The sequence below is a fragment of the Indicator indicator genome, chromosome 1 (genome assembly GCF_027791375.1).
Source record: "Indicator indicator isolate 239-I01 chromosome 1, UM_Iind_1.1, whole genome shotgun sequence".
NCBI lineage: Eukaryota > Metazoa > Chordata > Aves > Piciformes > Indicatoridae > Indicator > Indicator indicator.
Window position 1 is genome coordinate 98,100,086 of NC_072010.1, and position 24,582 is coordinate 98,124,667.

The 24,582-nt window shown below is 42.5% G+C and overlaps 1 protein-coding gene across 1 annotated transcript in view; it reads left to right on the forward strand.

Annotated features, from left to right (window-relative positions):
* Window positions 1-24,582, forward strand: part of PTGFRN (prostaglandin F2 receptor inhibitor) — a 69,431-nt gene that overhangs the window by 16,641 nt on the left and 28,208 nt on the right. Inside the window, 4 exon segments of the mRNA XM_054391671.1 lie at window positions 6,377-6,382; window positions 16,744-17,109; window positions 17,945-18,364; window positions 20,939-21,322. Coding sequence (XP_054247646.1) covers window positions 6,377-6,382; window positions 16,744-17,109; window positions 17,945-18,364; window positions 20,939-21,322 — 1,176 coding nt within the window.

The window sequence follows — 24,582 nt, forward strand, 5'->3', positions numbered from 1 at the left end:
TCAGTATTGGTTATAGAGGTAAGAGTACTACTACAAATGCTGTGAGTTAATCAAAACAGGTTAAGAGTGAAAATTATTTGCTGGTGTATAATCTAAACAGGGGAGAAAAGACTTTCAATTTGTGATAGGAAACATGAGAAGACTGCTGGGCTTTCTCAGTCAGGTTCTAGATTGATGTGCCTTAGTATTCTGTTCCTGGAAATAACAAAATACCTGCATCGAACAATGTGTTTGGAGGTGGTGGAAGGCTTGAGGCCGTGAGCCTGAAACTTTACAAAGAGATATGGTTCCTGAAAAGGTTAATGCTCAAGGTTTTTTGAAATCTGAACCTCTTCATTTCTTGAGCTAGTTAACTTTGGCCACAGGACTGGAGTGTTTCTTTTTCTCCATTTACTCTATAAGGCATAAATAAAAAGAAGTTTGTTTCTCTGCAGGATTAATGTAATTGGGAGTGGATTTGTATCAGGTGTGTGTCTTGCATGAAGTAGTATCATCTTGGTTTCTGAATGTCTCATATGTTGCCCACATGCACATACCTGCCCACCCATTCCAGAAAGTCTCATCTTTTTGTCCAGTAAAATTAATCTTCTAGTAAATTAAATAGCAGCTGCATATACTACCTTTTCCTTTCACATGTGAGAACTGCTTTTTTAGAGATAAAAATCAGGGGCACGGGCAGGTAACTATACAGCTAATTTGGCTTCAAGCTCTTGGAGGCAGTGAATGCCAGCATATTTTTGACTCTTGCAGGCTTCTTTGAAAATTTTGGATGTTAAATTTGTTGAGCAGGGATAAGCAGCACTGTGAAGTGTGGGTGAGTTTCATATCCCAACCATACCATTGTTCATGGCTCAGCTTGTGTTTGTATTTTAGGTAAGAGTTCCCATTTCCACACTGCAGTTGAAGTTAAATGTAAACAGACCTTTAAGTATCCTTCAAGAGCATGCAGGCTGCATCATCACCGTTTCAGCTGGGGTGAGGATTGAATTTCTGAGGTGAAGCTCTTCAGTTTCTCTCTTTCCGCACATTGCTTTTTACTGTGAAGCAATCTGAGTGTGTGGTAAGGATTCCTTTAGATAGGGCTGAACTAGAGGTGTCACTCTAGGAGCGTGTCTGCTGTGTGTGGAGTGCCCTTAGGTCTTTGGCCTGTGGTACTAAGCCTGATCCAATGCAATTGCCCAAACACGCCTATTGTGATTCTCAGGGCCTTGGTGCCAACTGCCTTCTACAGCCTTTTCTCCTTTTGGACTGTGTCAAGTGTCAACGTAGACAGTTCGGCTAGCCTTAAATTTCTATGTGATGGGGGATAAGATTTTTTTTTTTTTTTTGCTGTTTAAATATTAGTGAAATAAATAAGCCATCTTGTCTTCCATCTACTCACCTGATGCCTTATTCTCAATTTTTAAGACTCTGAATGCAACCAGATTGATATGAATGTTATTTGTGAGGATTTTTTTGTTTCCAGAGCTGTCTGTATTACTACTTTTGTCTTTCAAATAATAAGAGTGCTGTGGCATGCCTCTCTTTTTAGTGCCAGCTGTTTTTCAGATCCATCTGGGGGTGGTTTTATTTAATGGTCTGTGTGTGGGTTACACAGACCCTCTTAAGAGACCTTGACTGGGATCCCTGTGTCTTCTAGATGATGTTTTATGTCTCTGACCTCTTGTCTTTTTCTTATCTGGACCTCTTCCTCCTCTTGCCTCTTCTAAACTTTCCTTAGCAAGAGGAAAACAATACTGTAATGAAATATGTCTCTTCTTGAAATGGGTGAGTTCATGTGTCCACTGTTATTTATGCCAGAGACTGACTACCTTTTCTGGGGCAAGTCATCAACAGTGCCATAGCAAATAATAAAAGATCATCAGCAACAAGTACTACAAATACCTTGTGGTCCTGTTCTCAATTACAGAATTAGTTATGTAAGTCGTGTTAAAGGAGGAAGGGCTCTGATGTCTCTCAAATCACACTCTGTGTGTGCATACATGCATGCTATTCCGCCTTGTCTAGGAGAAAGTTATCTGTGCCTCTAACTTAGGGGCTCCACAGAGATTAGCATACTAAACAGTATTGCTCTGCATGACCTGAAATTGGCTTTCGAGTGCTAATTGGGTCTATTAGTGCTTTGAGAGAAGGGACTGGAAAACACTGGTCTCTGATTTTCCAGGTTGCAGACAGCAGTATGGATATGGTGGTGGCGTAGGTGCCCAAATGAAGTCCTCAGGGGGCTCCCGAGGACCTCTAGGTCCACCAGTTGATAGAGTACAAGCTAACTTGTCTGCTTTGCATTTCCTGCTGTCTTCTTTGCCTAGCTAGTATCTTTTTGTTTTCTTCTTTATGTAAAGAAACAGTGTGATACAGTGAAATGAACACTAAGCCTGAAACTAGGAGTGCCTGTGATCTGTACCTGACTGCTGCTGTTCTGCTGCATGAGTTTGGTTTAGTCGGTTAATCTGTCCAAGTACATCTTCTGCAGCAAAAGAGCTGGCAACAGCTGTGCTCCTGTACTGAGCTGCATGTGCCGACAAGGCACAGGCACTCATTCTCATGCTGTAACACCCACGCTCTGTGCATCTGTTGTTGGCATTTTTAATGTGGCCACTTGGCTTGAAGATTATGTATGGTGAAGATGGGACCTCTAGATAATTAGATTACAGATGAAAGGATTACTCTATAAACACTGAGATCCATCCCTCCACTGGCTCCTATAGCCGCAACTCAATTGACAAGCGGAGAGCCAAGGTGGGCCTTGTGTTGGCTTGTTCAGCACTTCCAGCAGCCTTGCTGCCCAGCCACCTCCATTCATAATGTCTCACAACAGCAGATGTAGAGTGAAACTGCCCTTTAGGATCCCATCCGGAGAGTCTGAGAGCCTAACATACTTATTGATTGTTTGGTCTTGTGGCTGTCAACTTCTGTAATGGGTCTTTGTTGCTGTTTTTGCTGAAGTCTATGTAATGCCTACACTCATGCAGTGGAATCCTTGCTGGTAAATTAGTCTCTGTGTAATGATATTTCAAATGATCCCCCAAACCAGTTTTTGGGGAAGTGGAGGTTAAGATAATAATATTTGGAATATGAAAATGTGGCTTTTAAAATATTACCTTTGGAATGTTCAAATGTAGCTTCCAGTCCCCTTTAGATTTAACTTTTCTTTAGTCAGGACTTTGTCAGTATGGAGAAGGTGTTGGGTTAAGTGGAAGAATGTATGTAGAAAAACCCAGCCAAATAAAAAAAACGAACAAACCATCAAAATCCCTATTGCAAACCCAAACACCACAAAACCCCTCACAGAAAAAAGGCCCTTAAACAAGCACAATACTAAAAACCAAAGTGAAACAACCACACAAATCCCCCAATACCACATAAAAAACCCCAAAGAGGTGTTGATGTGTGGGGTTTTGTTTTGCCTTTTTTTTTTTTTTTTAATTACTAATGAAGAGTAAAAGACTTTATATTGGGTTCAGCACTTCTTATGTTTGAATTTGGAGTAGTTTTTGGGTATTGCCTTACAAAGATAACCTTGAAAACAAGTGATTACACTAGTAAAAATCAATACCTTCTGCACTGTAAGGGAAAGGGGATAATAATGGAAATTATTCTTGGGAGATGGGAGCATTCTAGAATGTCCTTTTTAAAATGTGTAATTTGTGAAATTACAGATATGTGAAACACAGGGACATTGATGTATATGCATCTTTTAAAAAGTCTTGACAAAAACACTTTTTCCTAGCTTTCCAGCTTTCTCACCCCTGCTGGGTGCTGTCTTTTTTAAAGTTATGCTGGTTGAAAAATGTATTAGCTTTTATAGTTTAACATGATCTTGTTCCAACTGCTTTGGGAAAGATTTAAGATAACAGATAAGTGCAAGCTAATGATGTTGCAGAACAGAACCGATTTTAATTCTGTATATTCCAGTTTGAGGACTTAAAAAAGAAATTGGGAAAATTATGCACTCGAGTGGAACTAGTATTACCATTTTTAACCCACATTCTTCCTCCCCACTAAAGAAAATGTGAAGATACATTCTATACAGCATTCACACAAATATTTGCAACCCTGCTTCCAACTGTGCTAGCTCTTCAGCTTTGAGCTATGGGCTTTAATCGGTTGTCAACTGTTTCCCTTACAATGTAACATGTTTAACCTCTCCTGGCAACACAAATTTCTTTGAAGGTGGAACAGCAGAAAATCACACATCTTGCATGATAGTCTAAATACCACTTCTAGTGTCCCTGGAATTTCTGGATCCCAAGTAACCTAAACAGGTTGCTGTGTCAGATTAGGCTGAAAACGGAGTTCTGTGAGACTATTTGGGCGAAAGTAAATAAAGTTTTGTTAACAGGGACAGGTATTTCAGTGAAACCCAGGAGGGAACAGCATGCTGACTCTTGAATTTCATTGTGGGGTTTTTTGTGTTTGTCATGGTAGGGCCATGACATGGCCCAGTACAAACCCAGACAGGCCTTAAGATGTCTAGACAGGGTCCCTTTCTCTCCCCTCCTTCCTGCAGGGAAACAGGGCAACACGGGAAATGAACAAAGGGGACAGGACTCCTGCCTGTCTGGTAAACAGGATGTTTATCTGGGGTGAGAACAGGTAAGCTGACCACTCTTCCCCCAGAAACAAGGTCTTTGCTTCTGCCTTTTATGGTTATAGCCTGGCAGAACGCCTTTCCATTGGGCAGCTACAGGTTAGCTTCAGTGCCCCATCGGACCAATCGATCTCTGGCAATTTGTATATATACAAGTGACTTGGTAGTCACCCTTGCCTTGCCTTGCCTTGCCTTGCTCAAACCTCGCTTCAAGCCTACTTGGACCTGTCTCGCAGAAGCTGCCTCGAGTTGCCCTTTCCTGCCTCGAGTGCCTGGTCCAGAGTCTGGGATAAAGCCATGAGCCATATGCATGCAAGCCAGAGAAGCCACAAATCTAGAAGCCACAAGCCTAGCCTGCTTCTCCTTGCTACCAGAATTGTACCGTGCCTCAGTTTACCCAGAAACCAAGCAAGCACCCGTTGCGAAGAGCATCGTTAACTGCCTACTGTCCACTGAAGCCAGGTCAGCCTGGGACCATGCAGTAAACCTTTCTTGCCAGCAATCCGCCGTGCTGTATGAGAGCACCCCAAAGGTAACACAGCAGCATCAGCATCCCTGTGTGGGTAAAAGTAGCTGTGAGTAACTAATTCATTGTCCTTTGGGTTTAAAGGTTCTTATCAAGCCTCCCCCCGCTGTAATCAAGCACTATCTGTTCTTGGGGACTTTCCAAGTTGTTGCCTCCTAATTTGCATAGAATAGGTTGTATTCCCATTGTAAATATATCTTCCAACTGTACAATGATCCTATTCAATGAGTTTTGGCATATTTATATTAATAAAGGGTTACTATTTTTATTAATACCCGTTTGCCATATCGTTTGTTATTGTGAGGGTAATTAATAAATAATTCCCCCCTTCGACCACAACAGTGTTTTGATTTTTTTGTTTGTTTGTTTTTTCTATTCTCCTTCCCCTTTTGCTCCCAGCTGCATTTTTGAGACTTAGCGAAAGTAGTTCTTTAGATACAACGTTTTATCTTCAACTGTCAGTCAGTGGTAGGGAAAGGGAATAGAGATCATGTGTGATGGAATTGTTTGACATCCAGAGGCATCTAAATTATGATCTTTAGTATTATCTCTGCCTGTTAGACATTTCCACTGTTTGCCCTAGTGGTTCTCTGCCTGTGGAGGTCCACTCTGACAACCTAGCCTTCTGCTTTGCACAGCTGGGAAAGGTTTATATGGCTTCTCCTTTCACCTTTACATGCTGTATGCCTTGCTCTACCTTGCAGTAGCATACCTTTCCCCATGACTGGGAAACAGTGGTGTGCTGTGGATTTGTGGCGTCAGCACCCAGTGACAGCGTTTTAAGTTAATTATTGCTGCATATGCAACCTTGTTTCTACTGTAAAAACTTCCACTGTAGTTTACTGGCCCTTACTCCTTGTATCGTAGCAGGAAGAATCCACAAACACATCTATGGCAAATTCCCATGGCTCATTTTGGCAGAGAATGGAAATGGGTTGTGCGGTTGAGAGAGAGATGCGGGTCAGATGGTGTTCAGGAGAATGGTGAGCAGGTGAGCAGTGCTTTATTCTTGATAGCCCAAGAGATGCCAAGAGAGGTGATTCTGTCTGATACAGTTGCTTTAGCAGAGATGTGATCTATCATCTAGATCGACACTGTCCCACACCACATCCTGGTCTCCAAACTGGTGACACATGGGCTTGATGAGTGGACCACGAGATGGATAAAGAACTGGCTTGATGGCTGCACCCAAAGAGTGGCTGTCAATGGCTCCAGGTCCCAGTGGAGGCCAGGGACAAGCGGAGTCCCTCAGGGGTCAGTCCTCGGTCTTGTTTAACATCTTTGTTGGTGACATGGACAGAGGCATTGAGTGCACCCTCAGCAAGTTTGCTGATGACACCAAGCTGTGTGGTGCAGCAGACACGCTGGAGGGAAGGGATGGCATCCAGAGGGACCTGGACAGGCTGGAGAGGTGGGCACAAGCCAACCTCATGAGGTTCAACAAGACCAAGTGCAGGGTCCTGCATCTGGGTCGAGGCAATCCCAAGCACAAATCCAGGCTGGGCAGTGACTGGCTGGAAAGCAGCCCTGAGGAGAGGGACTTGGGGGTGCTGGTGGACAAGAAGCTCAACATGAGCTGTCAATGTGCACTTGCAGCCCAGAAAGCCAACCAGATCCTGGGCTGCATCAAGAGAAGTGTGGCCAGCAGGTCAAGGGAGGTGATTTTTCTCCCTCTACTCACCTCTGGTGAGACCCCTCCTGGGGGTCTCCAGTTCTGGAGCCCCTATTACAAGAGGGATATGGACATGCTGGAACGTGTCCAGAGAAGGGCCACCAGGATGATCAGAGGGCTGGAGCACCTCTCCTATGAGGACAGACTGAAAGAGTTGGGGCTGTTCAGTCTGGAGAAGAGAAGGCTCCGAGGTGACCTTATTGTGGCCTTTCAATATCTGAAGGGGGCCTACAGGAAAGCTGGGGAAGGGCTTTTTAGGATATCAGGTAGTGATAGGACTAGGGGGATGGAACAAAGCTGGAAGTGGGGAGATTCAGGCTGGACGTGAGGAAGAAGTTCTTCACCATGAGAGTGGTGAGAGCCTGGAATGGGTTGTCCAGGGAGGTGGTTGAGGCCCTGTCCCTGGAGGTGTTTAAGGCCAGGCTGGATGAGGCTCTGGCCAGCCTGATCTAGTGTGAGGTGTCCCTGCCCATGGCAGGGGGGTTGGAACTAGATGATCCTTGTGGTCCCTTCCAACCCTGACTGATTCTATGATTCTATTCTATGTGACAGACAAGGGAGGCTTACTTTCTTGTAAGGCAGTTCAGTGAAGTTTTTCCAAAATAGATCTTCTGGTGCTGTGATCAGGCAGATGATCAACTAACTATCTGGAAGAAAGCTGGGGAGGCACTTTTTACAAGGGCTTGTAATGACAAGACAAGGGGGGAATGGCTTTAATGTGGAAGGGGGTAGATTTAGACTGGATATTAGGAAGAAATTGTTTACAGTGAGGGTGGTGAGGCATTGGAATAGACTCCCCAGTGAAGTTTTGGATGCCCCCCTCCCTGGAAGTGTTCAAGGACAAGCTTGATAGGGGCTTGAACAACCTGATCCAGTGGAAGGTGTCCTTGCCTGTGGTGGGGGAGTTGGAACTAGATGGTCTTTTAAGTTCCTTTCCAACCCAAACCATTTTATGATTTTTATCTGTATTGATATGGTATATTTTATATGGTGAAATATTGTTCTCCCGCTGTCCCTGGCGTTTTGGATAACAGCGCCTTCCGACCGCTCTATCTGGATCTGAACTTGCCAATTACTATGTGTTTAATGGAAATAGCATCATCCAGACACTTGTGTTGGGCAGAACAGCTTGGGTCTGATTCATTGAATGATCATCTGGCCCATTTTACTGTTGTGCTTCATGTTTTTAAAGAGTGATTTTTTTTTTTCTGCTAGTGGGATTTTTATTTATTTTAAAGAAGAGGAGAAGTATGGGAAGTCTGTTTAGCTTTTCTGCTGAGCTCAAGTGGTTGTCTCCCTAGGCTTTATCTAGAAGCAGCAGTGGGAGAGAAGTTTTTCAGAGAGCTTCTCTCCATTGATGACAGGCTAGGTAACTAGTCATATAAGGCAGCAAACATCTACATTTCTGAAGGACTCCTGGAAAGGATAAAGATGCAGCATAGCATAGTTTAACTGCTTGACTAACCTAGTGCCCAAAGTTGAAATGACTGTCTTGGTGCATAAAGAAAGAGTAACTGATGTAACCTACCTTAACTTCTGTAAGGCCTTTGGTACAGTTCTAGACAACATTGTTGTCACTGTGGAGAGAAAGAGAGGTTTGATGGATGGACTATTCCATAGATGAGGAATTGGTGGGCTGGCTGCATCTAAAGAGCATCCATCAACATCTTGGTGTCCAAATGAAGTTAAGCAGAATCGATATCCCTCAAGGGTCTGTATTAAGATTGGAACTGTTTGTTATCCTCATTAGTGACATACAGAGTTGGTATAAAGTTTGTGGGCAGAAGACTTGAGGAGTTGGCCCATGTGAACCTCATGAGAATTAACAAAGCCAACTGCAAAGTCCTTCACCTGAGCCAGGGCAATCCCCTGTATCAATACAGGTTGGGGGGTGAATAGATTTGGAAGCAGCCATGCCAAGAAGGACTTGGGGTTACTTATATGCTTGTAGCCCAGAAAATTGTGTCCTGGAGTGCATCAAAATATGTGGGACCAGCAGGTTGAGGGAGGTGATTCTGCCACTCTACTACTCTGGTGAGACCTCACCTGGAGTACTGTGTCCAGCTCTGGAGACCCCAATGTGAGAAAGACATGAACCTGCTCAAGCAGGTCCAGAGCAGGGCCATGAAGGTGATCAGAGGAATGGAGCACCTTCTCTATAAGGATGGGCTCAGAGTTGGATTTGTTCAGCCTGGTGAAGATAAGGCTTCAGGGAGACCTTCTTGCAGCATTTTGGTACCTAAAAGGAGCCTATAGGAAAGATGGGGCCTGACTCCTTATCCAAGGTCAGATTGGCTGGAGCTTTGAGCAACCTTATCTAGTGGAAGATCTCTCTGCCTATGGCAGGGGGTTAGAACTGTCTGACCTTACAGATCTCTTGCAAATGGAACTATACTGTGGTTCTTTGACAACAAAGAACTATGTCCTAGTGAAAGCCTTGTGGTTTGCTTAGGTGCACTTGAAATTCCTTTTTTTTGGGGTTAGAGTGGGATAGGTGGAAGAGTGGTAGGTGACAAGGGTGAACGTGAAAGACAGTAGGTTGGTACTGTACTGCAGAATATGTTTAATATTTGTCTCTCAATCTTAAGCCATGTGTATAGATACAGTCTAACAGGGAAGGTACTTAGTTTTTCACCCAGTGCTGGAGATGTGGTTTCTCTGAGATAACTCAGATGGCATGGAGATTAGAGCAATCCAGCAGCCTTGGAATTTGATAGCATTTCTGAGGCTTTGCTTAAGATGCAGTATGCGTTTCTTCATCCTGATAGAGATAATGGGTTTTAAGCAATTACACCCAGGCTAATTCCTTTTGATAAGAGCTCTACATTATCTAAAAAAAGAATCCTAGCCGCCTGGGAAAGAACAATGTAAATGTATCTCATGGAACCCTTTCATTTGCTCTTCTCTGATATCTGCAAATGATATGCTGCAGATCTTCCAGGCTATAAAAATCTATCAGTCTTTTTTTTCTCTTTTTTTTTTTTTTTTTTTTAGTAGGGGGCATTGCAGTCAGAGAGGTGTAACAGTGCTGTTGAGACTTGCAAGGCATGGAGGGAGCCCTGTATGCCTCAGATGATTCTGTACTGCTGATAGTGATTACAGCTTTGACATAAAGAATCAAATCTAGTGTCTTTTAAAAGAAGCTCTTTGTTCCGTCTCAGTGCAGGCTGTCTGGTTGTAAGGTGCAGGTTGATTCTGCTGATTAGGGCAACTCAATTTTGTGATTTGAAAAGAGTGGCAAGAGCCTGACGCTTTATTTAGCATAGATCCTAACCTCAACTGTGTGTTTTTCTGCGCTGGAAAGAAGAGTGTGATGTTGTTGTGTTAAGCAGTAGTGGTAAGAGATTGCACTTACTCAGAATTTTTTTTTTTCTTTCTCTTTTTGAGTTCAGTAAAGAAGTTTCAGTAGTTGGCTATGTTTCTGGTACTTAAGGAAATTCCTTAATCTCTTTGATTTTTCCTCTTATATATACAGTGGAGGATATAAAGTTTAATTGATTGCATTAAAAAAAGGAGGGAAATCCCAAAGCAACATTATTTGTGTAAATATGCCACTTCTAGGAAACACTTCTTGTGTTGTCCATTAAAAAAAAAAAAAAAAAGTACTGAACAGTTTTTAAACATGGTAGGCATATTTGTTATAACTTGCTCTTTCTCTCCCAGATGGTCACAGATGACATTGCTGATGTGGAGCTGCCTGATGATAATTGGAGCTGGGAGGAGAGGCAAGGGGAAGATGGGAGATAAAGGTCATAATCTCCTGTGCTGATATGCTTTGGCTCTTCTCTAGAGAAGAGCCTGTGAATGCCTGGCGTGCTGTGTGTCCCTTCACCTGTCTGCTTGCTAAGAAAAGCTGCTGAATGCCTTCCAGTGGGATCCTGATCAGTTCTTTCTAAATCAAAGAGGATGTGTTTCTTTGGGGGAAAAAAAAAAAAAACAACAAACCCCCCCCCCAAAAATAAAATCTTTTTTGTCCATTTTGTAAAATGGCTTCATGCATCATAAACACTGTAGTTATTAAACCGTGCAGTACAGAAGTTGGTTATTTGGGTTTTTTTCTAGAAATACAAGGCAGAGTACATGGCTTTAATAGTGGGGAATCTTGCTTATTCTCTAGTGTGGCTCAACTGCTTCATTTACACAGTGCTAAAGCAAAGTAGTGCCTAGATTTAAAATAAATATAGGAGTTCAGGGAGGGGAAATTGTTACTACCATTGCAAAGTTGGCTACAGTATTATATTTTTTTCTTTTCCTGTCATAAACTGTTGTGATTTGAAAAGGGCTACTGGACTTCCTTCCCAGACATGTAATGTTTAGTTGGCAAATGAAACAACATTTTGTTTGAAAAGCTCTTTTGAGATGAAAGGCATCAGCAAAGTTGTCGCTATGTCTCCTGTGACTGCTTTCCTTGAGGAGCTGGACTGTGTGTTCTAAGTCTTTCTGATGCAGAAGCTCAAGTGCTTAGTCTGAGCCAATTTACTCACACTTCAGCTCTTACTTTTTTGGCTTTAATTGGCTTCCTACTGCATGTCACATTGAATTTTCCTTTGGCTGGTGGATGTAGAGTCGACCTCCTTCTCTGGGCTGCTAAAAGAACATGTTTTATTATTAGATAGAGCTGTCTAGTGCAGGCTGCAGGAAGCACCTTGTGCAAGAGTGCTGAAGCAGAAGTGTATTCCTTGCAATGATAATATCTTTTCAGCCTTGTGGGCAACTCCACAAATTACTTCCCGTCTTGTTCTTTCATAAATGATATGTAGATACAAAACCTGTGTGAGGATGAAGCTCCTCGAAGACTTTCGTCATCTATAATAATGTCCCCAATGCAAAAGCAAATCCTCACCAGCCTATTCCTTGAGGACTTGTGTAGCTTGTTGAGAGTTTAAACAGACCAGCTGTTCTGTAGATCCTGCACATTTTTTCTGCCTTGTTTTCTTGGTTATTCTAAAAATGACAAGTTGCTATTCAGTGTATTTCGATTGACTTCACAATTTACCTATTCAGTCATCTGATTTCATTGTTCTCTTTGAAAGGATTTCTTTTAATGAAAGCAATGAGATGGTGCATCTAGGTGATGGGACAAATTAAGTACCTTCATACACCATTGCTAGGGAACAAACACTAGCTAAAAAGCTAAAACTGCCTAGAGTATGTTTAAGCTGTTTTGCCTGTTAATATGACAGGCCCTTGATTATTAATCTACCTTGAGCCACACTTTCTTCGTGTTGCTGGTGGAGTATTTAGTGTCCTCCCTTGGGTGAAACCTATAATGAAGTACTTGACAAACAGCCATGTGATTGCCCTGCTTTTTGGATGTTTCTGGCTCATCCCTGCAAAAGTACCACTGTTTCCTGGCAGTCCTGTCACCTGTGTAATGATCCAAAGGAGCAAGTCCCATCCTTTGTATGCTGGCCTCTTTGCAGGGACATCATTACCTTTTGTTTTGGAAAATAGTTCCTTGCAATTTCTTTTGGTGGTTTGGCAACTCAGTAAAAATAAACTTTTGTATTTAGGCAAGTAATCTTGTGCTCAGGCAGGTTTGATGTCCAACATTGCAGTTTGTGATGCAGAGCCATTTACTGAGTTCCTACTAAACACACATCTTTGATGGCCTCAGTGAAACTGGAAAGTACTGAATTGTCAAAGTTCTGTTACTTTCTGTCGCTAGTGTATCCTCTTCTGTCCTGCTTCATCTATTTCTACAGTTAAATGGAAGTGAATTCGTTAAGAACATGTCACCTTATATTAACAGTCAAATGTATTAGGTGTCATGAAAAAATAAACGTTTCTGACAAATTTACAGAGTTTCAAAACTTTTGCATCATGAAAACTGAAATTAGATTGCTGTAGGAATGTGAAGGAGGTGTATATGAGTAACACAGGGCACTGCAAGAATAAGATAATTTTTAACACTCCTCATTTATCTGCCAGAGTAAAATGGAGTTCACATCTTGCCAAGATCAGTCTGCAGCAGTGCCGCCTTCTACAGCTACATGAAATGTTAAACTCTAATGCACTGCAAAGAATATCACACCTTATTTAGTAGCTAGGGATACTCTTGCTGTTGACTGCTGCAGGACAAAAGGCAGAGCCCTGAATTCACAGCTTGCCAGATGCTGAGGCTCCTGGGTCTTCTAGAAGTGCAGCTTGTGTTGGAGTGTCTGCCCTGCTCATGTTTCTCCTTAACTATGGGCAAGGCACAGCAGATGTTCTGCAGTAAGTTCTCATTCTCTTACCTTAATGCTGTATGTGTGCTTCTGCCTTGTAAGAATCCTAATTTGTCTTAGAAGTAAGGAGTGTTATTGTTTGTAAAGTATAAAATTGTGACTGTTACAGGCTCTTCCTCTTCCTGCAGCCTCTTCCCACTGCACTCCTTCCAGCTTTGTGCTAAACTGGAACTGCTTGTGGGACTGTGCTGTGAGGGGGGGGGTGTAATCATTGCTTTAGAGCAATAGGTTATGCACTCTGAACAATCTGTTGAGGAGTCCCAGTGTCCTTTGACCTGCCACTAATGAAGATAGTAATCACCTCCACCCTTATTTAACGTCAAAGGGTCTTTAGTGACCTTGGCAGGAGAGAAATTCAGCTGTTGGTGCTAATCTCAAAAAAAAAAAAATAGTCGGCAGCCCTTGGCACATTAGTCATGGCTTTGTCACCTCTAGATTGGATTAGTGCAGTGCATGGTATGCAGGTGTACAGCTGAAGACACATGCAGGACAGCATTGCCTGCTTATTTTAGTGTCACAGGAGAAACATCAGCACTTGAGGAGTGCCCTGAGGATTCTGAGGTGACTTCTAAAAGTGGTCTGATGGAAGCTGGTCTGGCTGTCAGGCAGTGCTTTAAAGCTTACCTGCTGCTATTACTGCTTTTTCTTAAGAGGATAAGTTGAAGGATTGAATGGGGCTGCAACTTAAGACCTAGTGAGGAAACATCAAAGCGCTGCAACTTTCCTTAGGTTCTTCGTTCATTATTTTTCTGTACCAATGATTTTACTGTAGGGTGCTTGTGTTTAGAGAGATCTCAAAGACATCTGGTTGTAGAGCAATGCGTAGGCAGTGGAGGCTTTTCTCTCTGATTCACATGTGAATGGTGGAGAGAAGTCCAGCTTCCTTATTAGGACTAGTCAATCACTTGATCAGGTATGTAACCATCTTCTGGGAGAGGTATAAAGGGTAAGAGATTAGCCCCAATTGGTGTTATAGATAAGTTTAAAGAAGTACTACTGTTAAATACAGAAGGAGATGGCACTATTATGACTGAGCTTGTACATGTGAACAGCTGGAAAAGCAAAACAACGTGCTGGGAAATAGGACCTGGAGAGGTAAAGGCAGAGTCCTTGGTTCAACTGTTTGCTGAACTGTAACTGGTGACAAAAATATGTCCTTTCTCTTGTAGTTTTGCTCAGTGTGTGCACCTGCTTGTGTAGTTTTTAAATGCCCACAGAAATCTTGATACTTTAACATATCCTTCTCCATGCTGCTCTGGAGGGGACAAGCTGCACCTTTTAAGAGGTTCTCCAGTGGGTGGTTTCTCTCCATAAGACTAACTTTGCCCACACCTGCATACCTATTGGCATGATAGTTCTGAGCTAGTGAGTGGAGTCTTAATTTGCGTCAAGAAGACACATAGAGTGATAGGAGGGGAAGGCTCAGTGAGTATATTGGTGCTGATGTCATTAGCTGGTGGCTTTCCCAATAAAGCTGGTAAATTAGAGCAGTTGTGGGTTGCTGGACTTTGTGCTTTGGGGGGTTGTTTGCTTAAATCTGACTGCCTCTGTGGTATCTCAGATCATCCTTTTGGTCTAGTTGCTTTTGATGCTGTTATGGCCACCTATTCGGTTTCAGCAAGATCTGCCCTTCGGTGTTCTGGCTTCATCTGTTCTACCTGGCTGGTAAAATATTTTGCTATGGATAGAGAGCTGGTGGGATGCAGTAGACTGTTCATGTTTGGAGACTGAGTTTAGGTCGTGTTCCTCTATTTCTGAAAAATTGTCTCTGGTTGGAACTATGAATCAAAGCAGTTTGTTCTTTTGGGAGGTAGGAACCTGCCCAAATCTGCGTGCAGCTGCTGGGGTTATTCTTTGTGCTAGAGAGCCAAGTCAACCAGAAAAGCCTCTTGCTGCATCTTTGACAGGTCCTCTGGCTAGTTTAAGTGGTTCTCTCTTTTACCTGGAGCATGACATGCTGCTTTCCCAGCCTTCTGCAGAGAACTGCTGTTGTTGTTCTGTCCTAGTAAGACAGTCCCACAAAGCATGGTCTGAACACTGTGCTCCTCTGTTCTGGAGGGAGCCTGGTCTGCTCATACTCCAATGTTCTGAGACTTCCATGAAAGAAGAAATGTGTGTTAGAAACAGGTGTAGCTGTAGAAATCTGTTCAAGCAAACTGTGTCTCTTGAAACCAGTTCCTCCTTTTAAATCAGTCAGGTAGGCAGGGAAGCTCATCTGTGTTAGGTAAGCTGTGGCCCTTCAGGGCAGAATTCACTATGCTTGTTTTTGGAGAATGTCGACTTACTATTCTGATGGTCCTCAAGTTAGGGGAGAGTTAGTTTACTGATGTCAGCAGAAGATTTATAAAAATGCTTGATCAGATTATGCTTTCACTGTGGTAATGAAAACGATGTAGTACTATTAATGTGACTAGTGATGTCCCTCAGAGGTCTGTATTGGGACCAGTGTTCTTCAATAACTATCAGTGGTATAGACAGCAAGATTGAGTGTGCCCTTGGCAAGTTTGATGATGATGCCTGTTACAGTGTGAGAGGTGAGTGGTATGGTTAACAAGACTGAAGGACGGGATGCCATCCAGAGGGACCTAGACAGGCTAGAAAAGTAGGCTCAGGAGAATCTCATGAGGATCAGTAAGGTGAAGTGCAAGGTCCTGCATTTGGGTTGGGTCAGTCCTTGTTGCCAACACAGGCTAGGAGGTAATGAGGAACTCTGCAGAAAAGAACTTGGGGGTAGTGGTGTATGAGAAGCTGGACATGAGCCAACAATGCACTTGCAGCCCAGAGGGTGAATTGTATTCTCAGCTGCACCAAAAGAAACATGGCCAGCAGATTGAGAGTGGTGATTCTGTCACTGTATTCTGGTGAAACCTCATCTGGAGTACTGTGTCTAGCTTTGGGGCCCTCAACACAAGAAGGACATGGACCTGCTGGAGCAGATCCAGAGGAGGGCCACAAAGATGATCAGAGGGCTGGAGCACTTCTCCTATGAAGACAGGCTGGGAGAGTTGGAGTTGTTCAGCTTGGAGAAGAGAAGGCTCCATCAAGACCTTATAATTACATTTCAATATCTGAAGGGGACCTATCTGAAAGCTGGGAAGGGACTGTTTAGAAGGGCTTCTAGTGATAGGATGAGGGGCAATGGTTTTAAATAAGAGCAGGGTGAATTTTGGTTGGATATTCTTTGCAATCTGGGTAGTGAAATACTGGAACAGGTTGCTCAGAGAAGTGGTGGAGCCCCCATCTCTGGAGACATTCAAGGTCAAGCTTGATGGGACCCTGAGCAACCTGATCTAGTTAAAAAAATCTACCTGCTCACTTGGGGTGTGTGTATGTGTTGAACAAGATGACCTTTGAGGGTCCTTTTTAACTTGATGGATTCTATGATTCTAAGTATCTTACATAGCACATGGCTTGTAGTAGAAGAAAAGCTCTTACCACTGGATCTATGTCTAGTTCTCGCTCCCTTTTATTTTTTTTCCTCCTTTTTATCCCCCCCTCCTTGCAATTTTCCCATTCTCAGTAAGCAGTGAAACAATGATTGCCTACTCAAAGAATGGTGTATTTAGGAGCTCTTGTTCCAGTGAAGTTAAATGTTAATGGAAGATACTGCTCTCACTGGTTCTAGCTTTCTGCAGAATGGGGTGCTCAGCCTTATTCTGTTTCTGTGGTTGAAGTTTATCCTGGTGATTTCTTTAATTGTATGTTCTCTCTCTATTCTCCTGCCTAGCTTTCTGCAGAGGGCGCATTGTGAGGGTGCCGAAAGGTCCTCTTATTCGGGTCCTGGGCACAGAGGTGGTGATCCCTTGCAGCGTTAGTGACTACGATGGACCCAGTGAACAGAACTTTGACTGGGAGTTCTCCCGAGAGACTGACTTCATGCGGATAGTGAGTACCTGGGATCCTACATTCACCTCTGAAGAGTACCAAAAACGTGTGGGCCGCGGGGATATCAAACTGAGACGGAGCAGCAATGATGCTGTGGAGCTTGTGATTAGAAACATCCATCCGGCTGACCAAGGGAGATACAAATGTTCCACACCCAGCACTGATGCCACCGTTCAGGGAAATTATGATGCGGAGGTTCAAGTGAAAGGTATTTGTGAAGAGTGAGGTGTGCTCTAAATTTGTTCTTGATACTGATTGTGGATGTACCTGTAAGAATGTTGAAATTCTGCTGCTTATGAGCATTTTTTTTTCTCTTCCCTGTTACTGTTTAATTCATCTCAAACCAAAACTGGAAAGTGTGATAGCAAAGACAAGTGAGGTGAAAAGAAGCTGTTTACTATAAATACCACTTTTTTTTTTTCTATATAGTAAATAGGTAAATAGAAATGAGAAAACTTAAGCAGTGAGTTTTCTAAAGATTTCTAAAGATGTCTGCAAATATTTAATGTTCCTAGGACTCTGGGCAAAGAGGATGACCTCAGTTTAAAAAAGCGTAGCTTGTCTTTTCTCTCTTATTTATAGTGTTATTTAGAGAATCTTTCTGTGTGAAGGAGGTTACCTTCCTTTTCTCCTTTAGCATTTGATACTGTAGTCATACTCTAGCTTTGTTCTGTCATGCAAGTTTTTGTGTTAGTAACTTGTGAGACATTTTTTTTGAGGTGTCTTATTGTTTGCTCTTATGAAAATCAAGATGGTTCTGGATAGGAATAGTCAGAGTGATGATATTTGGATAAGAAGCTAAAGCCAAGTGAAGGATAAATGACATTGAATGCTTGTTGCGGTTTGTTTGAAGTGGAGCCCTTCCTCCAATGGATTTTTTTGGTTGAATTTCCTTGTTCCTGGAATATACTCGTTTGGAAAAAGGAATGATTGACCAGGTGTTGCTCTGTGGTGGTTTTACTGTCTCATAGCTGAACTGGTCAGTGTGGATGTTTTCTTTTTGCTTCTGTTTCATGATGCATATATCTGTTTTTTCTAAATAGTGATTTCCGATGGCTTATCGGTGAGCGGTTCAAAAGCACGTTCCTCAATGTCTCTCAGGCTGTCTGAGGGTGACTCCTTCAAGTTGCGCTGCTCAGCAATTACCACCTCATTGGAGCACACTCACCTGCATGTGAGCTGGCAGATCAAAAGTGGATCGGTTTGGCGGGACATCCTATCTTTGACTCATGAGGGCAAATTCCAGCCGGGTCCTGGCTATGAAGAGCGCTATCGCAATGGAGATATCCGATTGGATACGGGAGCGAATGACACATACCGGATATCGGTATCCCAGGTCTCCTCGGCGGATGGAGGTGCCTACAGGTGCCTTGTGAGCGAGTGGGTGAGAGGAGCAGATAGCTCATGGCAGAAGATTCAGGAGAAGAATGTGGAGATAGCAAGTGTGACAATCCAGCAGACTGGTGAGTGTTACTGAAAGTATGGGGTCATAGCTAGTAGCTACAGCAGTGTTGTGTCCAGACTGTGATAGCATGAGAGCAGAAATTGGGTAAGCTGAACTAAGTAAGGAGATAGTCCAGGAGAAACAGGCCAGTTTAGATAACTGGCCTGTTTACATCTTAGGTGATAGAAAATGCCTGGCATAATATTTCTAGCTTTTATTTTGGGGAGAAGGAGGATGATGGCATGGAAGGATTAACTGAAATCTCTTAGATGCCTAGACCTAGGTTTTATCTGATGCTTAGTTCACTTCAGATTGCTTCTCGTTTTCATATTTCTTAAATAAACATTGTATTTAACACCTGAGCACCCCAAACCTTTCCTCTGGTCTCATTAACGTGGAGCTGCCCCCGTAGCACTAAACAGCTGCACTTGCTGTGTAAAAATGCTGAGTGATTCAGTGACACATGTAAGGGATTTATGTGTGTTGTTTATCAAAATAGCATAGAAAGATCAAGAGAATGAAGGCAGGCGGTGATAATTCAACAGGCCAAATTATCCAGTCATTTCTGTGATTGACAGTGGATCACTGGTCACTGTGTTGGAAGGGGTCTAGCACAGGAATGGTTCTGTTAAACACATCACTGCATGCTTGACTAAAGAGACAAAAATACATATAGTGCTGTGCTGAGGATATCCAGATAACCCTGCCAATATAGATTTCAGGAAGAGATGCAGTAAGCACTTAATTGCATTAGCATTACTCCTGCTAGTTGGAGGAGGGGGGAGCAGAGGAGATTGATGTGTTTTCCCATTCCATAGGTGGAAAACCAGGCAATGATGGTCCCTCAGAAATGTGAGATTATGATGTTGATTTAGAAGTGCTCAGACAGTATGGCTATCTTTTTTCATTTTTGTCGTCTTTTAATCACTATAGGGAGAACCCAGAACTTCAGATTTTTTTTTTGCTAACTTTTTGAATGTACTCTTAGTATCCTGGTGGTACTTGGCCTGTGAAATTTGATAGCATCAATCTGCTTCCTCTTTTTCAGGGTACCAGTTACACAGCAGGTGTTTCTGCTGAGGCAGGGCTTGCTTAGTTAGGAACTGTAATTCTCTATTTTGTTGCACTTTTGAAGAATTTGCTTTAAGTAGGTGAAGTTTAATCAGCAGTTGAAAACTCCTCATGCTTGAGGATGGCTGGGAGCAGTAGTAGTGCAGTTTTTTAGTGTTTGGGAGTGTGGGCTTGTTTTGGGGATTTTTTTGTTCGTTTTGTGGGGTGTTTTTTGAGGTGGTAGAAGCCCCACCCCTGAAAACACTTAAGGTTAGGCTGGATGGGGCTATGAGCAACCTGGTCTAGTTAAAGATGTCCCTGCTCACTGCAGGGGGGTTGGACTAGATGACCTTTAAAGGTCCCTTCTAATCCAAAGTGTTGTGTGATTTTTATTTTTTTTTTTAGCTCAGTCATTGGCAGCACTTTCTTAGGGGCATGAAGGTTTTTTAAGTTATGCTAAATGAGATAGGCTATTCTCCAGCAAAATGTCGTGGAAGTTTTTACTCACGCTTCCTGTAGCAGAACTTAAAGAGCATCTTGTGCTAACATCTGAAACCTCTGCACTTGCATGCTAAAATTAATGTGAGTTGTAAATGGTATGCCTGGTTGCTGCTGGACTTCTTCACCTGCTGTAAACTGTGGGGTCGTATTTGTGCAAACAAAAATAAAAGTGAAAAAACCCAATGAAAAAAAGCAAACAAAACCTCACCCCCCCCAAAAAACCCCACCCAAACAACAACAAAACCCTCCCAAAGCCCCCCCAAAACCAAAAGATGAATTCACATATCTAATGAAAAAAGTCACCTAAAAGGTTTTTTGTGTAACTGTGGAGTTTTTTCTACTGTCGCTCTTCTATCTACTTGTTCATCACTTCGATTTCCTAAAATCATGACATCTTTGGGCCTGACTTTGCTGATATGTCTTTTTCAATAGTGTCTTACACAACAGGTATATAACCCTAAGTAAAGGTTTAAGGAATTGTTGCTGCCTTCTGTTAGCTTCCATTTCATGTTTCTGCAATGCACCTGAGCTCAGTCAGGACTTGTCACATGTGGCTGTGGCTGCTTCTCATCTAAATCCATTTTCTTAGAGGAGCTCTAAGCCATCTCAGCAGAAACGAAGTGGAGTTCTAATGTAGTTCCTAGTGATTTCAGTGGATACTTTCTCTTCTGAGAGATAATCCTAGACCCTCTTGTGAGAATGGAAAATCCTGCATGTGTTTTCCTGCTGTACAAAGGTGACGTGGTCTGTGACTGGGACAAAGTTGTTATGCTGTTGAGTTATAAAAGCCTGTTCTCCTTCCCTTCCTCCCTCAGCCCTCATCAGGTATCCTTTTCTCAAGTGCTGATGTGTATTTCCCTTGTAATAGATTGTGAAGCTCAGTATCAAACAGGCATTTGAAGGTGGAGCTTACTGAGCATAAACTTCTGCAATAAAATGTGAAGTCCTGAGTAATTTACAGTACACTCTTTAAAAATAAATAAGCCAATGGTTTTTGTTTGATTTTGTTGTTGTTGGTTTTTAATATCTCTTCATTTCTAAGCTCTAGATGTGGCCATTTCAACAAGCAATGTGTCTGTGACTGAAAGAGACTCCCTGGATCTTACATGCAACATCACAACAGGCAGGAGTGGTGTTTTCCAAGTGGGAGTGATGTGGTATTTTTCTGTGTCACCTGATGATACTCTGTCAGATGCTCAGGTTTTGCTGAGCATGGACCATGATTCTGTTGTCAGCGATTCCACTCTCGTCAGCCTGAGCCACACAGATAGGAACTCCTATCGCCTGTTAGTGCGTGATGTGGCTGTGGAAGACTCTGGCTACTACTTCTGCCAAGCAGCTGTCTGGGTACCACTGTACAATGGGAGCTGGCATAAGGTGGTGGAAAGGACATCTGCGCCAGTCAGTGTGGTGGTGACAGCATTAGGTGAGTGATTCTGCTTTAAGAGTTCATTCCTTGGTCCCAGAAGTGGTAGAGGACTTTGCAGAATTGCTTCTGTGCAAGTTTCTCGTTTGTATTTGTCATCTTCCTGTAGGGTGCCTCTGGCATATAAAAGTAGAGATGTGTCCTATGCGCTTTTGGCTTTGTACATTATAGGGTTTTTAGGATCTCTTAGTGTGTGTCCCATCCATGTACTCCACTTTCTTATGTAATTGAACAGTCTGCAAATGGGAAATACAAATTATTAAAATTCTACCTTGTTTTCCAGTGCTTGGAGCTGCTCCTGTTGTCATTTTGTTCCCTTTCACCTCCCTTGTACCATTAGCAGGACTCTAATCCAGCCACAGTCATTCTCTTTGAGCTCTGAACACAATGATACCAGATTCTTCCCTATATTTTTGAGTCATTTACCATGAAAATTGTTTATAATGGAAACTTCAGAGTGAACTTCAAGAGCTTTCAAAGTTGGGGTTTTGTTTTGCCTTTTTAATCACTGGAGAGACACATCCAACCAGTGGATTTAGAATGGGATGTGACTTTATACTGCTTTGTCCTTCTCTCTCAACACACAAGTTCATTTTATGAGATATAGCTGTTGAGTGGTGTGATCAAGTGAGAGAGACATGGCTTGTGGCTAGCAGTGTTGATTAGCACAGTGGCTCACGGAAACAGATTTTTCCTGCAGACTTTCCTGCACCTCAGTGTGGTGCATTTTTATCAGTTAGTCCTACAGATGAGGGGATTTTGAGCCTTTGGACAAGCAAAGGATTACTTGTGCACTTAAAGTTATGGTTTCCGTATGTTGCTTCAGCATTTCTGCAGCAAGTTCTTTTAATTCAATAGTGGGGGGGGGGAAAATCTACTTAAACAGAAACTTGATGGCCTCTATTCTCACCTTTCTTTACTCCCCAGTTGTGTTGGTTTTCCCTTCTTACAGCTCTAATACTGTTTATGTGTATTAGAGCTGTAAGAAGGGAAAACCAACAACTGGGGAGTAAAGAAAGGTGAGAATAGAGACCATCAGTTGTTCATTTAAGACTGGTTGACTGAATGAGGAACAGAAGCTATAGTTAAGAGAGGTAACAGGCTTATCTGATGTACCTGGCATACAAGAGCAGGCTGACACTTTCTTTACACCCCTTTGCAAAGACAAATCTGTTTTGAAGATCCAGTGTCTCATACACATGCTGTAGTTTGTAAAGCTTTTGCTTTGCATTATCCCAGCTGCACTCTTAGGCTTTAGAGATCTCTCTTTATGTGGATATCCTTAAAAGTAAAGTTATTTGGGAGAAATACTAAAAATTAAACTCCCGCAAAACTTCTGCAAAGCCTGGTATTTCAGGGATAGGTCTAGATATGTCAGCCTACCCATCCTGCTCCTGGTTTAATCTTGGGGAGAGATGATTTTTGATTCAGAAGTGAAGCTCAGGGTGGTGTTGCAGGATGCTGTAGGTAAGGTATCTGCACCTGCTAAAATTCACAAAGTATTGATTGTGTTGGCAGCATGACTAGGGGAGAACTGACAGAGCTGTGTTAGTTCTCAGCCTTTGACTGGATGTGATTATCAGGGCCTAAACCCCCTCAATGTACCTCTTGTCACCAGAATGAGTCTCTTGTCACCAGAAACTGCTGGTACCGTCCAGTTACAAAGGCAGAGCTTCTTCAACATTAAAGGTACCCGAAGTAGGCTCACGTAAAGAGAGTGCACTCTGAAGCCTGTATTCCAGAAATAAATACCTGTGTCAGAAGGTTAAATTCCTGCAGAGAATTACTTGAAATTTTGAATTTTAGCATTGTACAGAGCAGCTGAACCGTGGCCATTTCCAAGAATACTTAGAATGTGTGCTAGATCTGTGTGATTAATGTCTGTTTTCTATCTTTATTCAGCCATTCAGATTGCACATTCAACTTGTGAGTGATCCCTTGTTCCCCTATATGTGTGCTTGCACTTGTATGCACTCGTGTTCATGTGTGTACAGGTGCACTGCATGCTTATGGACTCTCTCATAGTGCCCATACCTGTAGGACTATTTCTTACTCTTTCCATTCCAATTTGTCATTATTTGGAAAGAGCAGAGAATAAAATCTACTTTTCAGCAGATGCGTATTTGCTAGGGCAAGGGAAAGGAGAATAAATTGTCAGCTGCATCCAGAATTCACTGACTCCTGCCCCTTAATGAAAATTAAAAGCTTCTGGAGTATTAACTCATTGAACTGTCAGTGAGGCTGTTCTTCAACAGCTGACTGAGTAGAGAAATGAGGTTTATCCAGACAACCTTTTATTCTCTCTAAATCCTCTGTTTGAGTGTCTGTCAGGGTGAAGCTCCTATCTGGAGTGGTGCTGTCAAAGCCAAAACTCTTTTTAGTGGTCTTTCTGCTTGCAAATAAACCCGAAGTGATATTCTAAGAACTTGAGTTTCTTGAAGTTCCTGTCTAGAGAAGAGTTTTTGTGCTCATGCTCTTTGTTGCTTTGATAATATTAACTAGTCTTGAATGCCTTGTTTGGTGGGGGGAAGGGGAGGCAAGAAGAACGATAAGAAAATTGCAGAGCATGAACTCTATCATGAGACCCTGGAGAATACTAATCTTTTGTGAATGAGGAAGGGTAGTGTAGGTGTAAGATCCATGGCAACTCACACTAAAACTGAGTTTTGGCCACCATTAATAATCTACGTTTTGGTTGCAGCAGAGGAATTCTCTGTATTTTCTTTTTATTTTGTCTTGCTTACACTGAAACTGTGCACTGAAACTTTGCTGGTAGTAGGTGCTACAGACTTACATAAACGGTATTTTTGTGCTTGTGTGTTACCTAACATTGCAACAGTATCACTAGATACTCTAGTGTCTGGTGTGTATTAATGCCCTTGTTCCTGCTAGATGCAAGGACACTGCATGCATAACGTTTAATGATGAGAGATTCTTTCTGGAAACTGACACAGCAGCAGCCAGCTTGCTTTACACAATTGTTTTTATCCTTTGCATCTGAAAGTCAAAAATGTATGTGCACACACAGCTTGTGCAGCAGTTCGATTAAGATGCTTTATTATTTTGGCTCATTGATGAGCTGAGTTCTACCTGTGGATTGCATTCTCTGTCCCAAGTATAGCTGCAGCTACTTGTTTCTAGGGGGGCAAAATGCCATGTAAAACATAAGAAATAAGTATTGAGTGCTGAATACACTTACTGTGTAAAAACCATATGCTGAGTACTGGCTGAACATTTGGAAAACTACTCTTTTTCCTGAA